The 15,674-nt window shown below is 38.9% G+C and overlaps 3 protein-coding genes across 7 annotated transcripts in view; 1 reads left to right on the top strand and 2 right to left on the bottom strand.

The window, feature by feature from the left end:
• Positions 1–7,026, bottom strand: part of chd5 (chromodomain helicase DNA binding protein 5) — a 40,722-nt gene extending 33,696 nt beyond the window's left edge. For both annotated transcript variants that reach the window (XM_084100080.1, XM_084100081.1), the window contains exons 1-2: positions 6,748–7,026; positions 1,634–1,788 (exon numbers count right to left, since the gene is read on the bottom strand). In XM_084100080.1, coding sequence (XP_083956206.1) covers positions 1,634–1,788; positions 6,748–6,814 — 222 coding nt within the window. In that variant the 5' untranslated portion in view covers positions 6,815–7,026. The remainder of the gene's footprint in view (positions 1–1,633; positions 1,789–6,747) is intronic.
• rnf207a (ring finger protein 207a) overlaps positions 6,850–15,674 on the top strand; it is a 30,011-nt gene continuing 21,186 nt past the window's right edge. For 3 of the 4 annotated variants that reach the window (XM_084100085.1, XM_084100083.1, XM_084100082.1), the window contains exon 1: positions 15,199–15,558. Coding sequence is in view for 1 of the 4 variants with exons in the window: in XM_084100082.1 (XP_083956208.1) it covers positions 15,497–15,558 (62 nt within the window). In the remaining 3 variants the exon portion in view is untranslated. Of the gene's footprint in view, positions 6,922–15,198; positions 15,559–15,674 lie in introns of those variants that run through there. The other variant, XM_084100084.1, reaches the window with a different exon arrangement.
• On the bottom strand, positions 8,187–14,734 carry rpl22 (ribosomal protein L22). Its single transcript, XM_084100087.1, has 4 exons — positions 14,680–14,734; positions 13,918–14,022; positions 11,224–11,348; positions 8,187–8,383 (listed from the first exon to the last, which is right to left on the bottom strand). Exons 1-4 carry the CDS (start codon positions 14,689–14,691, stop codon positions 8,239–8,241), a joined length of 387 nt encoding a protein of 128 aa, XP_083956213.1. The 5' UTR covers positions 14,692–14,734; the 3' UTR covers positions 8,187–8,238.

The following is a 15,674-nucleotide window of genomic DNA, read 5'->3' as shown; positions in this document are numbered from 1 at the left end:
AGTGTCAGACATCTTCAGGATCTTTTTTCCTGTGAGATATTGTTTCCAAAAACATCCTCATCTTCAACAGAAAAAAAACCCCCACTCATCTGTACAACTGATATGTCACTTATCATTGTTTACATCTGAGAAAGCATCAGTTCTCACTCTCCTGTTACAATCCCCAGACTCTCCACAGTCTATCAGGCTCCGGCGCAGGTGGCCGGCTTTGGCGATCTGAGCTGTTAGATTTGCGGACAGCAGAAGGGCAGGCGAAGGTTTTGACCCGCATTGATCTGAGCCTGTGTCTGACACGGCACTGCAGGGAGAGCATGACTGACGCCAAGCAGGGCTCTTAGCTGCTGAGGGGAGACCTCTCTGCCCTCTCCACGGCACATTTAACACTGCTGAGAAGGAGGGAGGGTTGAGAGAAAGACTGAATCTGTGCAAAGAGGCAGAGAGAAAGTGAGGGAGGGTTAGGGCGGAGAAAGAGAGGAATTCCTCTCATTATCTCAATGGTAAGCACAGTCAGCTGGGGGGACTGTGACCGACTGACCTGTCAAACGTTTTATCTCTCGCCAAGGCGCGGAGGGAGGACTGACTGAGGGAGGACTGACTGAAGGAAAAAAAGCTGATCGGTAAACAATACAACAAAATACCCCGAGGTCAGGAGAGTCGTTTCACACTGATCATTCACCTCATGAGAGCAGCGCTTATGCCACAGCCTTGTCGACAATAGCGCACCTGGCCTTTCTTATGAGTGCTATTATGTTTTGTATGCTGAAGTCAGACCAGGGCGCTACTTGTTATATGGATGGTATAACGTCAGCGTAACGTTTCTGAGAAGAAACCCTGTTTTTCATAAGATAGTTTCCATTTTTAGTGCCTTGTCTTCTGTGGAATACAAAAGAAGATACATGTTTTTGCATAGTTCAGAAAAAGAAAATCATACTATGAAAGTATGTGGGGTTCAATGTTGTTTTGGACCCCATTGACTTTCATTGTATGGCTATGGTCAAAAACATTCTTCAAAATATCCTCTTTTGTTGTTGTGTTGTTCAGAAGAAAGAAAGTCATGTAGGTTTGGAATGACATGAGGGTGAGTAAATGATGAGAAAAAAATATATTCATGATGAAAAACATCCAGTATATTTCCTGCTCCGTTCTTGTTAACACTGTTTAATTTGTATGTCATGCCCCAACAATTTTTCAATATATCTTTTATGAAGCTATACAAGTTTGGAGCAACATGAGGATGAGTAAATGATTTTGGGGTGAATTATCCCCTTGAGTGTGCATTGAATTGGAATTGTTCCATTTTTTTTATTTCATAAAAATAAATGGATGTTTTAATGATAACTTAACCAAACTAGTAGTATCTGACTGAACTTTACATTTGAAATGTCCCAGGTTTTCCCATTACAAATCTTGTCACCTCACTGATGACACATTTATAGTAACTGTAGCATTTATAGTAACTATAGTAACTATAGTAATATTACATTTAAAGCCGTTCAAAAACAAAGATGCTATAAATACCATAATTGCAGGTTTAACAAATGTACGGCACGTGAAAATAAATTGCATTCTGATTATGTCACATATGACATACTGTATATTTCATCCATGCTTCAAACAATCAGATAACATTTACCTCCTTCTTCTTCTTTTTCTTAACTTTGGGCTCCTTTCCCTCCATTATCTTGCTGGGTTTCTTCTTCTTATGCTGTTTAACCGAATCATCCTCAGAGAAGAATCTCTCTAGCGGCGACAGGGGGACACTCTGACGTTCACCTTCCTCGTCCTCATCTGAGAAAAAAACAGAGGAGGTTCACAGTTACAAGACACATCACATCTCCACCATCCATCCATCCATCTCTCCATCCATCTGTCCATCCCGATCTCATACAAATACAAAAAATACTTATACAAAATCTGTCTTTATTATGAGTTGGCGATTTCATATGTAAGAAATCTATCTATCTATCTATCTATCTATCTATCTATCTATCTATCTATCTATCTATCTATCTATCTGTCTGTCTGTCTGTCTGTCTTTCTGTCTATCTATCTGTCTGTCTGTCTGTCTTCTGCTGGGGGCTTGCCTGTGAAGCGGAGACTCCTTTTAGAGGAAAAGCAAAGATTTTAGTTGACACACTGAAAAGGGAGTGAAAATAGAGAGGTGAGGTCTCTGCCACCTGCTGAACTGTGAATCTCTCACTGTAAACAAAAAAACTACTGTCTAGCAGCACATTCACTGTAACACTTCAATAATGCCACGCTGTCAAAAAAGCTAAGCTAAAAAAAAATAAAAAAAAGACATCAGTGAGGCATCCTTTGCAACCGAAGCTCTACGGCACGACTCCTGCCGACTGTCTATCGTCAGCTCAGACGGCGGCCCATGAAATATGCAGCGCGTGTGGTGGAGTCAATCAGCTAAAGCCCTGTCCCGCAGCCCACCATGCCCCGTGGGAGCTGCCAGAGATGGGGCTTTCCCAGCCTCTTGGATGCTATCCTCAAAATCCACTTAACCTTCATTTAGCTGCTACTGTTTGAGGACTTCAGCTCCGGTGAGAGCAGCCCCTACGCGGTTCAAGCCCAGCTTGCAGCCCTACAGGGCATTCCGGGTATTTACTCACGTAAAATACAGAGCTCCCCATCTTTCTGTCAGCTGCTGGGAGGCTTTTTCTTATTTCAATCTTCTACCGCACATAAACAGAGCAGTTGCCTGTGAGATGACAGATATTTAGGGCAGTGCGTCTGCAGTACATCTCACAGGGAGGCTCTTTCATGTCGGCAGAATATGTCTGCTGCCTGCCAGGCGCATCAAGCTCACATCTCGTCTTCATTCATTTCTCACTTACAGTCGCGGTGATGCAACACAGCACTCTTGAAGTGGGGATATCTGGCAAAGGTTTCACATTGTCATCTGACTTTTAAGGTGAAAATTCACATTTATAAATCAAACCAATGTGACTATTAATATATCAATACAAATAAGCTGAAGTGTGGTTTTTTTTTTCAATGTTAAGACTTTATTAAATTCCCATTTAATATGCAAAGAGAATGCTATTTTTGCATCCCGAAGTTGCTGCAATAGGCGGTCACGTTCTGTGCTATGTTCCCGGGTAAACAGAGCCTCGGCCAGGAACCGCCAGGTGTTTAAAAGCTGTGCTGCTGCCATTTGCTAACTGGTACCAAGCCTGAAAATGTCATGACATGCAGCCATACATTTCTGTGTCAGCTAAGCACGGACATTGGGGTAACTTTGACCTTGTAACAAGGGCTGGGTCATTGCCACACTCCATTAGAGATGGGATTCAAGGCCGGGCTCGCTGTTAAGAAGGGGAACGTTTACAGGAAAATGCATTAGCTGTCTGACAGAGTGTGTATGTTAATAGTGCCCCCACCGTTAATGTGATGAGACAGCATGGTTAGAACACCCCCTCATTGAGACCTTCAACTTTTATAGGCGCTATCTCTACTTTCTGAAGACTATATCCTTTCTCCAAGTCCAAGGCTGATTCACAATCCTTTGCTTTGCTTTGCAAAGACATACATAGTGGCAAAACTTGCGAGTACACAAGCAAAGTGGTCTAAAATTAATGCCCTAATAACCCATAAAACTAGAACAAAGGCACTGAAATTGAGTTTAGATGCTCTAATTATTTTATTCCAGCATGCATATTCTATACTCCAGTAATTTGTTGGTAAAATTCATAAGATGGTTTAATTTGACACACTCTGTAGAGTCTGATGACACACAGACATATGTGTGTGATGCAACAATGATTTACACGCATGCACAAACTCCAGCAAAGAAGGAAGGGGTGTCAGCTTTCACAGCGCAGCTTCCAAAAATAACCCCCACCAATCAGAGTGATGAGCAGAGGGAAGCTCATGATAATCTTTCAATTTCAAAGATAAGACTATGTAAAAGAAAACCAGACTGTGAGTGGAGGAAATAGAGGAGGCAAAAAACACTCAAATGACTTTGGATCAGATTCACCCTAATGCGTCCTAATGAGAGTCACCACAAACAGAACTCTTACTCGCATTATTGGGGCACGACGTAACAAGCCAACAAGAACAGAGCAGGAAATTATCTTTTTTATCATCATTTTACTCACCTCATGTCATTCCAGACCTACATGACTTTCTTTCTTCTAAACAGTACACAAAATAATGTTTTTGCCCATATAATGAAAGTCAATGGGGTCCAAAACAACATTGGACCCCACTGATTTTCATTGTATGGAAAAACAAAAAAACATCTTTTCAAAATATCTTCTTTTTTGCGATCTACAGAAAAGTCATACAGGTTTTGAACGACATGAGATCGAGTAAATTAGAGAATTTAATTTGTGGATAAATTATCCATTGAATTTGCTACGAATTTTGAGACTGCAAACCTTTGGAAATCTGGGAAAAAATCACTCTTTCTCTCTGGAGCCGCTCCGTCCTTTGTTCCTGATGTGGAACACGAGGAATGTGGAGTCAAGTTGCAACAATTTAAAAGTACCTGATTAAAATGTACATATCTTAACAGAGCTGATGCACATCCATTAACCGAATCCGATGGAGGTGAAATAACATGCAGATTTTGAACTTGCTTTTGAATTCTTTGTCACGTTTCATTCTCTTAACGTTCTTATAAATCATCCGTTTGTTTCTTTGTATCTGCGTTTAGGGCATGCACCAGTGATCACTTCATTGCTCCTACTGTGGGCACCAGTCATGTGTTCTGCAGTGAAACACAACAGTACTGTTTGCAAATCTCACTTCGATGGCCTACTATGCATTCTCAATGTAAGTCCTATCACATTACTGCATCTTAGCTTCACTGTAATGAATTCAAAATAAAGAAAAATATGCTTTACGGTTCTTTGCGGAGAAGCTAGAGATGAATTGTTTGAATGTAATCGTATTGTACAGGAATTATTATGCAGTGGTTTGCAACTAATTAATTAAAAAGCTCATTTCACATCTTAAATATTAGCTAAATTCAAGTTGTATTTAACAATCTCACCAAAAATTAATCAGCCAACTCAGAATAGGAACCAGTTAACGTGTTCTGGCCTGCACAATGAAAGCAATGAATGGGACTAAACAGCATAACCCAAAAATCCTGGCTAGTCCTGCACTGCATAGATTTCTCATTTTTAGCACATAGCGGGGGCTTACTGTCTACACGGAAAGAGCATGCTGGCTCATAAATTATTTCTCAATTATTAATTCTTCTGCATACTGCACATTATTTCAAACCATTTGCAGCCCGCAGCAGCTTCATCTCTGGCATGTTGCTGCCTAGTAAAAAAAAAAAGAAGAAGGTAAATACGTGATTGGGGCGCAAATGAGATAGTCGTGCTCAGGTCGGTCACGTGATTAATTTGTGACTAATTCAGAGGCAGCCTAGACCGAGCTGTGAGCGAAAAACTATAAATGTATTGATTTTATTGAACTGAGGGCCATGAATGTATAAAAGGCAGGCATGCAGGCAGAACTGGATCTTTACTACACGGCTTCTCGATCACACCACTGAGAACCATGCTCTCACAATCTATGGCTTTTGAGACCAATCTATCAGGAAAAAAAAAACAAGATTGATGAGTCTTTTTTTCAATAAGATGCATGCCTTCCACCTACACAAGAAGCATAAACAGACAGTGTGACATCATAAGAATACAGTCAAACAGAGATTGTCAACAGCAGTGATGAACCCATGGATAAGGTTGGCTTTGGAGTTAACCTTGAATATTACCAGAGAACCAAATGCCCAGCATCAACGTGAAGAATAACATCTGTAAAGCAGCTTTTGCACACAAAAAATGTTACATACGTTCATTTAAATTAAGCAAATACCCCTCTTTCAGGCAACACCACAAGTCTACACTGTAATTCCAATTCTGATGAACTGTAGCCTATCATTATCAGTACATTTTACAGTAACAAACAGATTAATGATAAATCAAATAGGGTTGTATCATTATATAATCCAACTGCAAAATCTAAAATCACCAAACCTATAAAATCCCCACTGTATTTTTACAGTGTAGAAATCAAACTCTTATAAGATACTGTGGACCGTCTTGGCTAAAGTCTGTGTCCAATAGACCACAGAGGCAGAGGATCATTGTAGCTGATGTTTTCCTGTCACACGTGGCTCTGTCAAGCACATGCACTACTTTTACAAGGCAGTGTGACCACAGAGAAGCTTTGTCACCATCAGCCCTTAAATATCCCTCGGAGGAATACCATAACACCTTTTTGGGAAACTGATGATGCTCCCTTTTTTGTGTGTGTTTAGATCAGCAATAAACGATGCATAAATCATAACAGCTCGGTCTTGCATACTATTTTTACAATATTTTACAATAAGATATCATTGTGCACAGTGGGTGCAATATCAGAGCAGCCAGACTGGAAAGAAAAAAAAAGACAGTGGGTGCATGCATAACTCATTTATATGCAAAGACAAATGCGCCTGTAAAAACAACCCGTCGGATGAAGGGATACGAGCATAGCTGAGAAATGAGAATCGCAGACTGATGGTCTGCTGGAGGACAGTCGCGCTTTAATGACTCAAATACAGTCGGGCAGTGTACCGTTATTTTTGGACGAACAGTGTCCGGTGTGAGAACAGAAGCTACTGAGACTATAATAAATCGCACGCGCGTCAAGCCCCTTTTCCTCCGCATTCAACTAGGCGTAGCAGCGCAGTTGTGAAGGGCAGAACTCTCCCTCCCCTGTGACTCTTTACCCCCTCACCTGGCACGTCGTCCTCAAAATCCACATCGTCTTGCCCCTCATCTTCATTGCTTAGCGATCCGGGCATCTTTACCGCATAACAAGAAAATCACATCCGAGATACAGGGATAAAGTCCTGAAACTTAACCCTCTCAATGCCCAGATTTTCAGATTCAGAGGAGACGTCTACTAAAGGTGAGGTAAAAAAAAATCTTTTAATATGCTCTCAATAAAATAAAAGATGGCTGCCCTGTTTTAAAACATCTTTCCCTTTCTCCCTCTTCTCTATCCAAATCCTCCAGTCTGAAAATAAGAAAGAGACAAAAATGGAACACACATGCCCAGATTGTGACGTCTGGTCGGTTGCCATGGCAATCCATCCCATAGTTTCCCGACACAACTAGTTAGTGCTTTTCTGCTGGTAACCAGCTTAACTAGTGCTGAGAGTGGCGGCGCGTGCACCCGTCTCGCGCTGGCATTGCCCTTTTCCCGCTCAAGTTCGAGGAATGCGAGGTTATACAGGGAGACACACGGGAGAAAGTTCCCTCACAATCCCTTTTCAGTCAGGCGAGGGAAACACATAATAAGAGCTGGGGGAGAAAAAAAATAGTTGTCCTGCTTTTTTTTATTTTACAAATTTAGGTCGACCAAATTATACATTCAAGGTCACGGCTGAACGCACAAATCTGACGCCGGAGTTTATTGACGTTTTAAAGGGACGGTTCGCTTAAAAAAAAAAAAAAAAAGTCTCGGTCACCATTCGCTTTCAATGCATCTTCTTGCAATTTTATAAATGTGAATGATGACTGAGGCTGTCATTCTGCTTTCGCATTTTGGGTGAACAAAAAATGAACAGGTTTCTGTTATTTAAACGAAATGTAATTATTTTTAAAGTAAATAAACATTCAATTTATTCTTGTGAACCTCCTTCAGGACAATCCGCGAATCACGAGCCGTTGCCAAGGATACTGCTGTCAGACGCTCTACGTAATAAAACAAGACATTTAAAATAAGGTTGAGAATACGCTGCAACAATCAAGAACAATTCAAAACGTCGGAGTAGAAACCAGCATAAACCAACCTAAGCTGGTTTGCTGGTCTCCCTGTCTAGTGTGGTTTTAGACACTTTTCAGCTGGTCCTAAGAGTTGAGCACAAGCTTGGGAGATCAGCTAAAACAATCAACCATTTCATGCCGGTTTAAGTTGTTCCCTGAAATGAACTCTCTGAACCCTTTGAGTGCACAAACTTCAGTTGCTATGGAAATTATTGTTCCTGTCTGACTAGTGGTAAGAGTCTTTATATGCTTTTAATGGAACATAAAGGAACAGACTTCTGTTGTTCTAAAAATAGAAAGAAAATGGATAATTATAAATCAAATTGATTTTGCCAGCACTTTTGCACCATCAGAGCAAAAGACACAATTGAACATACTAAAATGAGCACACCAGACACAAAGAAACCGATTTCTTTTGAAAATTTATTGAATTTACAAAAGAGTGGCATGGAATTATTTAATCTTCGTCGTCTTCCTCCTCCTCATCCTGATTTATCTGGAAGTAGCGCAGTTCATAGCTCTCCTTGGTGTTCGCTACTACACGCAGCCAGTCACGCAGGTTGTTCTTCTTGAGGTACTTCTTGGTGAGATACTTAAGGTACCTGAAGACAACAAATAAACACTTAAGTGTGACCATTCACAAATGGCATTGAGTTTCAAATTATATGGTAATATGGACATAAACACTAAAGAAGTCTGAGTTTACAGCCTCTTCCCATGTGCATTTAAAAACTACAAATACTTTCCACCACCGAAAAACGCTTGCTGTAGCTCTGCTACAAGATTTATTTACAGAGAAGAGAAAAACACCCGTATTGTTTGTGGTGTACCCCCATCCTTTATGTTGACTGAGCTTTCAATGTTGTTACGGAACATTGGTAAAAGTCACTATTTATAAATATAGATAAAGGTTTTATAAGTAACTACTTTGTATTCACGCCATTTGTTTTACTGGGCAAAAAAAACAAAAAAACAATCCCTATGGTAATCAAAAAGGTCTTAATCAAATCTTGCTTCAAGGACAAGATGTAGATGACATGCCACAAAGAGAAGAAAAAAAGTGATGCAATATTTAAAAAGCAGCAGCAATACAATAATTAATATGTATTTTAGGGATGCATGATATATCGGCTACCATATCGATATACGTTCATTGGTCAGCTGTTATTGTTATCAGCCCAATATGCAAATTTAGCAGATATACTCAAGCCGATAAATAATGGATTATTTCCTTCAACTGAGACACTTCAGATGTTCACCATGATGGTTTTTAATTGCTTGAAATAAGATTTGAAACGCTTCAAAAAAGGAAAACAGTTAAGTGCAACTCGAGTCGGTCACATAGGCTACATAAAATTATGAGAATATTATAATTGTGTACATGGATTTCAATGGGGAGTCTTGTTTTTGTTTTAGATTTATTGGCCAATATATCGGTTACCAGCTTACAAATATATAGGATTATCCGTATCGACCAAAATTGTAATATCGGTGCATCCTTCATGTAATGCCTTGTAAATGCCTTGTTTGATTTTCCACAGTATAAGTGGAATAATAATAGTCATTACACAAAGATCATAGTAATGTATCCGAATTACACCAATTAAACAATTAACTTCTAAGCCACTGCAAAATAAAAGTGATTTAATGACCACTCTCAAAATGATTTAATACTGTATATCCAACACACTAACAATGGTAAAGCTGACATTAAAGCCACAGTATGGGTTGCTTTATGTTTTTAATATTATAACAGCTCTCCTGAAAAGCCCTTTCTAGTAAGCAGGCTGGAATTCAGCATCCAGACGCATCAAAACAGCACGGCACGCTTTGGCGCTTTTTTTTTCCACTGCATGGTACGGTACGGCTCGGTTCGGTACGGCTCACTTATGGCGCATTTCCACTGCATGGTACGGTACGGCACGGCACGACTCGCTTCGGCTCGCTTTAAATGGTACCACCTCTGTTGATGTTCCAAGCCTACCGTACCGATACTAAAATGTGACGTGAAAACACTGCAGATCACTGATTGGTCAGACAGAATCATCACTACCAGCGTCATTGTATTTACGACACGAGACACTAAACCCGCTAGATTTAAATAGCCAGTAGACAACAGCCAACACTGTAGCGCCTGTTTTAAAAGTATAAACTTCAAAAAAAGAAATGGCTGAATCGTGGTCAGTGGACGGGGTGCAGACGTGCCTCTTGTTGGTTGCCGAGGAGTGGATAGGGAAACACGGAATGAAAAATTCGCATTTAATATGATGATGTCATGGCAGTAGAGACGGCAACTATAACGATCAGTCCCACCCACTTTGAAGCGGTACTAACTGCAGTGGAAAAGCAACCGAGCTAAAGCGAACCGAACCGTGCCGTACCGAGTCGTACCACGCAGTGGAAAAGCGAAGCGAGCCGAACCGTTCCGCGCCGAGTCGAACCGTACCGAGCCGTACCATGCAGTGGAAAAGCGCCATAAACATCTCAATGACTGAATTGGCAGTACACAACACTTTCAGTTTGCAGAATATGGGCTGTTTAGTCAATGACGACATTTACATTTAAGCTACAGTGCAGAGTTTGCAAAATGTGTACGCTTATGATTCGACAACAATTTAATTCATAAAAACGGACACTGATTTACAGAGAAAAAATGTTTTTTCATTGACATCTATCCAGTTTTGATGACTAAGGGGCTGTTTGCACAACACCGTTTTAATCTAAAAATGGAAAACTATGCATTTCATTTACACAACAACGGCGCTTTATATATATATATATATATATTGCACCGTTCAATTCACCTTGTTCACCACAAATGATCAAACATCTTACAAAATTACTATACAGCATTCTATCAACAGCTTACCTGACCAATCAACAGAAAAAACGTGCAAAACGTGCATGACCATATTCACGGTGCAGGAAATATAAGATTTCGTTATCACTTTTCAATTAAGTCTTATTTGTTAAAATTAATGCATTAACTTAAATTAACTGTAGTAGGCAATATATTTTAATAAATTTTTACAGCATTTATTAACCTTTGCTAAGGTTAGGTACATTCGCAGTGCATTACTGTTAACAGATACAATTTTTTATGTTAAAAATGTATTAGGAAATGTTGAGATTAATATGAACTAAGATTGATAAATACTGTACATGTACTAATAAAGGAAACTGGATTGCATTGGAAATAACAGCAACAGAGTGATAATGGCAAAAGACCATATAAAGTACACAAATTTTCTCTTGCCGTTTGGTAATATGTACAGAATTTTTCAGATCCATTATCTTGACTACTTTTACATCTCATTTTAGTTTTAACTTACCTAAATTTTCAACATAATGGTCACAGGGTAATAACAGCAATAAGCTAATAGTTAGCATCCCTTCCTAAGAATTTAACTTCAGGAAAGTGGATCTCTAATCTCAGACTCACCTTTTAGAGAAGGGGACCTCTGATGTCACTGTGATTTTGCTTTTGCTCCTTTCGATGGAGACCACACCACCTCCCAAGTTACCAGCTTTCCCATTTACTTTGATGCGCTCCTGAAGGAACTGTTCCTAAAGAGAGAGACATACAGACATGCCTATATAAGATCATACAGAAATACAACAGCAAGCCATCAACCCCTGTCCCCACATTTATCACAGCTGCACAAACATCCATCAGTTATTTTGACAATTAAAATCAAAATCAATTTTACAGAATGAATGAAAAATTAGACTAGACACTTACAGAGACTTAACTATCAGTACAAGTACACTTTGCCACTTATTTAAGCCATTAACAGACTATGGCTGCAACAACTAATCGATAAAATCGGTTATTATCGACAATGAATTTGATTATCGATTAGTCACGTCTGCGCGCTGTGCCTGGGAAACCATAAGCCAGTCACATCGCTTTACAGAAGTGAAAAACCCATTTCTATGGACAAAACAAAGTATTGCCATTTTGCATATTCTGACAACGAGCATCTTTCTTCACAGATTTCAATGAACGAGCGCCAGTGCGCACATACGCGTCTAACAGACAGAGCGCGGTAGAATAGGAGCGCAGCAATTATGCCTAAACAGGCTATATACAGGAATCATGGATAGGGCCCTATGATTTCCGTGATGCGGAAAACACGGACGGAATCACGGAATTTACACATGAAAATGGAATTCTCTTATACGCACGGAATTTGCATATATTTTGTTATATATTTGTTGTTGTTTTTTTACTTCCTTCTCATTTTTTCAGTTTAAAACAAACATAGAAAGGTCTCTACCTAAATCCAGAGCCATATATAGAGACATCTGTCAATACAGTTAATATAAAGGGATGCAAACAGCGCGCTTTTCAGTATGAGTGTAAGCGTGAACCACTAGTGTTTCTTCTTGCTGCGTATCTTTTACTGTCTATGGCAGGGGTCTCCGTGGCCTGATTGGAGGTAACTAGCTCGTCAAGGGGCCGGTCACATGTCGTGTCTTTTGCGTGCTCAAGTTCGTTAACGTTATTTCAAATGTAGGCGCACGGCAAGCGCGCTCATAATTGAAGCCAGGCGCAGCGAGATGAAAACACCTCAACTTTTCAGAATGCCGCAAGCGCACCGCAGTTCATGTGACAAGAACCAACATATCAACTTCACCCTTTCTGTAACAACATTGAGAGCTCAGTCAACATAAAGGATGGGGGGTGCACCACAAACACTACGGGTGTTTTTCTCTTCTCCGTAAATAAATCTTATATCTCCGTAAATAAATCGTTTTTCGGTGGTGGAAATCTATTAGCTACTAAAACTTCTTTGTCATTGTGGAGAGCGCAGTGCATGGTTGCATAGCAACGACAGACGCCACGGGAAAATCAGACCGAATTTTACCAGTAATAATAAAAGATAAGCTAATGTGCATTGTATTTGTAAATGTCAGTAATTTATCTTTTTTGACTCATTCTTTTTATAAAAATGATATAAAGGCTTAAATATGTGAGGTTTGTCTTTTTATAAAACATTTTTTTGTGAAAAATGATTTAAAGGCCAATTTAATCTTTAATTTAATATTCATCAATCCTACCTTGTAACTGTTACCTTCATGTTACTGTTATTTTTGGCCAGAGATTTGTTGAAGGTTTGGCCGAATTTTGAATGTGCTTTGCTGAATACATTAACAGTTTAAATAAAAAAGCTGAATTGTGAGTGTGTAACTGAATTTTTAAAGGTCAATACTGCTTAGAAGTGAAAAGAAAACAAACAAATCCGAAAAATCCGAAAGGGCTAAAAATAAATCCAAAAAAACGGAATTTGAAAAAAATAAAATAAAACGGAATTTGAGAAAAAATGAAACGGATTTCATAGGGCCCTACATGGAGTTAAATTGAATAACTTTTAAGACCCTGCAGACACCCTGCTAAAATACATTTTTTTTGTTAGAAATTAAGTGTAGTTTTAAAATTTGACATGTAACAAGTAATCATATTTATGAGAGCAGTAACAGTAAAAGGAAATATTGTTGGAGTAGCCCATTTATGTAATATAATTACTATGTTCAGATGAGTGAATGTGTGTGAGCCTACAGCATAGCCTACATAGATACATTAACTATATATGTTTTCATAGACTTTACATTACACATTGTTTGGAGGACAGCACTGGGCAGCATATGGAATAAAATAGTTTAAAATAGTGGATTAAAATTAATCTATTTAAATATTTTTAATGTATAATAAATTATATTTCTCCTCCAAATAATAAAAAAAACTACCAACAGATTTAATCGATTATCAAAATAATCATTAGTTGCAGCTCTATAACAGACAAATTATATTTTTGTTTTATGTGCCATTTAAGGGCAGGCCTACCTGAAATGGATACAAGCAGGAAATGCAGTTTTACATGTGTACATAAAAAAGATCCAGTTCTGATATTTTGATTAAACATTACAAGGTTGAAAAAAATAAAACGTATGCAAGGATGAAATATTCACAATAAGATATATAACATGCATTTAAAATGGATGGGATGAAATTTCATTTCATGCAAACTTTAAAAACATACACAACACTCAAAATGGCTTGTCAGTCAGGTAATCTGATTGGCGATTTCCAGTTTTGTGTGCACTATGCATCAGAAAACTAGTGTACACTTACAAAGTTAGCAGCATCCATGATGCCATCCTCCACAGGGTGGGTGCAGTCCAAGGTGAACTTTAGGACCTGCTTTTTCTTCTTCCCACCCTTGGTCACCTGCTTTTTCTGTGAGACACAATCAAAAACACAGGATGAAATCAATAGAGATCAGTGTTTCCATAAAAAATATCTGGATGGCTGAATTCATGCAAATACATCTACATGAATCAACCACGTTTCTCCGATCATTCATTAAAAATAGTTCTAGCAAAACGGGAATCTGACAGCATATATGACAACGACCTACGGTTACACATATTTTAAAGCAATAACGAAATGGGTTTAAAAACGTTGAGGTAAACGTGAAATTAAATCTCCAACGCAGGCATATCATTTTTGGCTAAGTTAGCTTCGTGGTTTTAATTATTTGGCTAGGAAATTGCTTTAAAAACTAAATACAAAAAAATATAATCATCTACATTTCGATACACCAGTATTTTCGAGAAACGTTCAGTATTATAGTAGTTATCCTGTGTCGGTTCTATGAGAAATGCTAATCTGCTAACTGGACGTTGCTACAACGTGGTTGCTCACGAGCAGGCCTCCCTCCAGACCTCCGGTAAACAAACGCTTTTAAAAACAACACTGATGCACACATTCTTCCGTTAATCAAATCACTCAAACGCTCCATGATTCGCCTTTAATATTCACTGATTTCTGCGAGCCTGGAGGGACGTGACAAAACGTATTTTGCCGTTTCTCAGAAAATTTGCTCGTACTCACAATCGGGGCCATGGCCGACAGTTTGGCAGAAAGAGAGAGGAGAGGGAGCGCATGCGCATTGAAAACTTCCCGTTATAATCTATTCCAAACACAATCGATAGAATCAGTTATTCGGAGATTGATTAGTACAGCCACTGGATCATGAAAATAGCCATTTTATTCATTTGTACCTAATATTATGCCTTGTCTAAAGTATGTTGTTAAGTGGAAAAATCGCTCGAAATAAATTGTAAAAAATGATCAAGACTTACTATTTTTATGTGTCATTGAGATGACTAATTCACATGGCTTATTGGAAAGACTTGATATATGATATATATAGCTCAAATATAATCAGGACATATAGGCAGACAATATGAACATATAGGCTATTAAACTATTGGTAAAAGTAAAACAATAACTTAAGAGACCATTGATATCCTATTGCACAAATAAAAGTATTATTATTTAATACCCTTACAGGGTATGGCTCTGGTTTCGCATATTGTCAGACTGCAGTTCAGCTTTACCTTTGGCAACCTCCTTAGTCTCTCCTTTTGCATTCAGTTCCCCTCCCCTCCATCATAGTCAGCTGCCTGGCATCAGGCTCCTGTTAAAGAGTCCCAGCATTACTGTCATTCCAGCTGTAGATAGTGGTCAAGACCATAGTGTTAATCCACTGGCCCCTCCTGAACCAAGCCAAATTTACTGAGCGAGCGACTGCGTTTTGCTTGTGGAGAGGAAATGAGAACTGTCTTTACATGCACTCAAGCACTCAGAGAGACAGAGATTTGTCTTGTTGGCCACATTATGGAGTTCATAATGCCACTTTTGCAGTATGTTTGGATTAACAAATTTGCAAACTAATATCGGACCGCATTGTTGTTTGTTTTTGATCAGGTAAGGCTTTTTTTAAAATTGCATATAGTGTTATGTGAACTGCTTTGCTTCAATAAAAGACTAATTTTGAAGTAAAATCATGAGAAAGATGGATTTACATGAAGAATTTATAGCAC

Source organism: Abramis brama, assembly GCF_963993115.1.
Source record: "Abramis brama genome assembly, chromosome: 23".
Taxonomy (NCBI): Eukaryota; Metazoa; Chordata; class Actinopteri; order Cypriniformes; family Leuciscidae; genus Abramis; species Abramis brama.
Note: the sequence above shows the minus strand (reverse complement) of the source record. Positions and strands in the feature narration are given on the sequence as shown.

Bases quoted from the DNA above. Each gene is read 5' to 3' on its own strand.
- rpl22 (XM_084100087.1), bottom strand. The intron at 11,349-13,917 runs GTAAGTGTACAC...CTCTCTCTTTAG, and splicing joins TCATGGATGCTGCTAACTTT to GAACAGTTCCTTCAGGAGCG. The intron at 8,384-11,223 runs GTGAGTCTGAGA...TGTTGTCTTCAG, and splicing joins GAGGTCCCCTTCTCTAAAAG to GTACCTTAAGTATCTCACCA.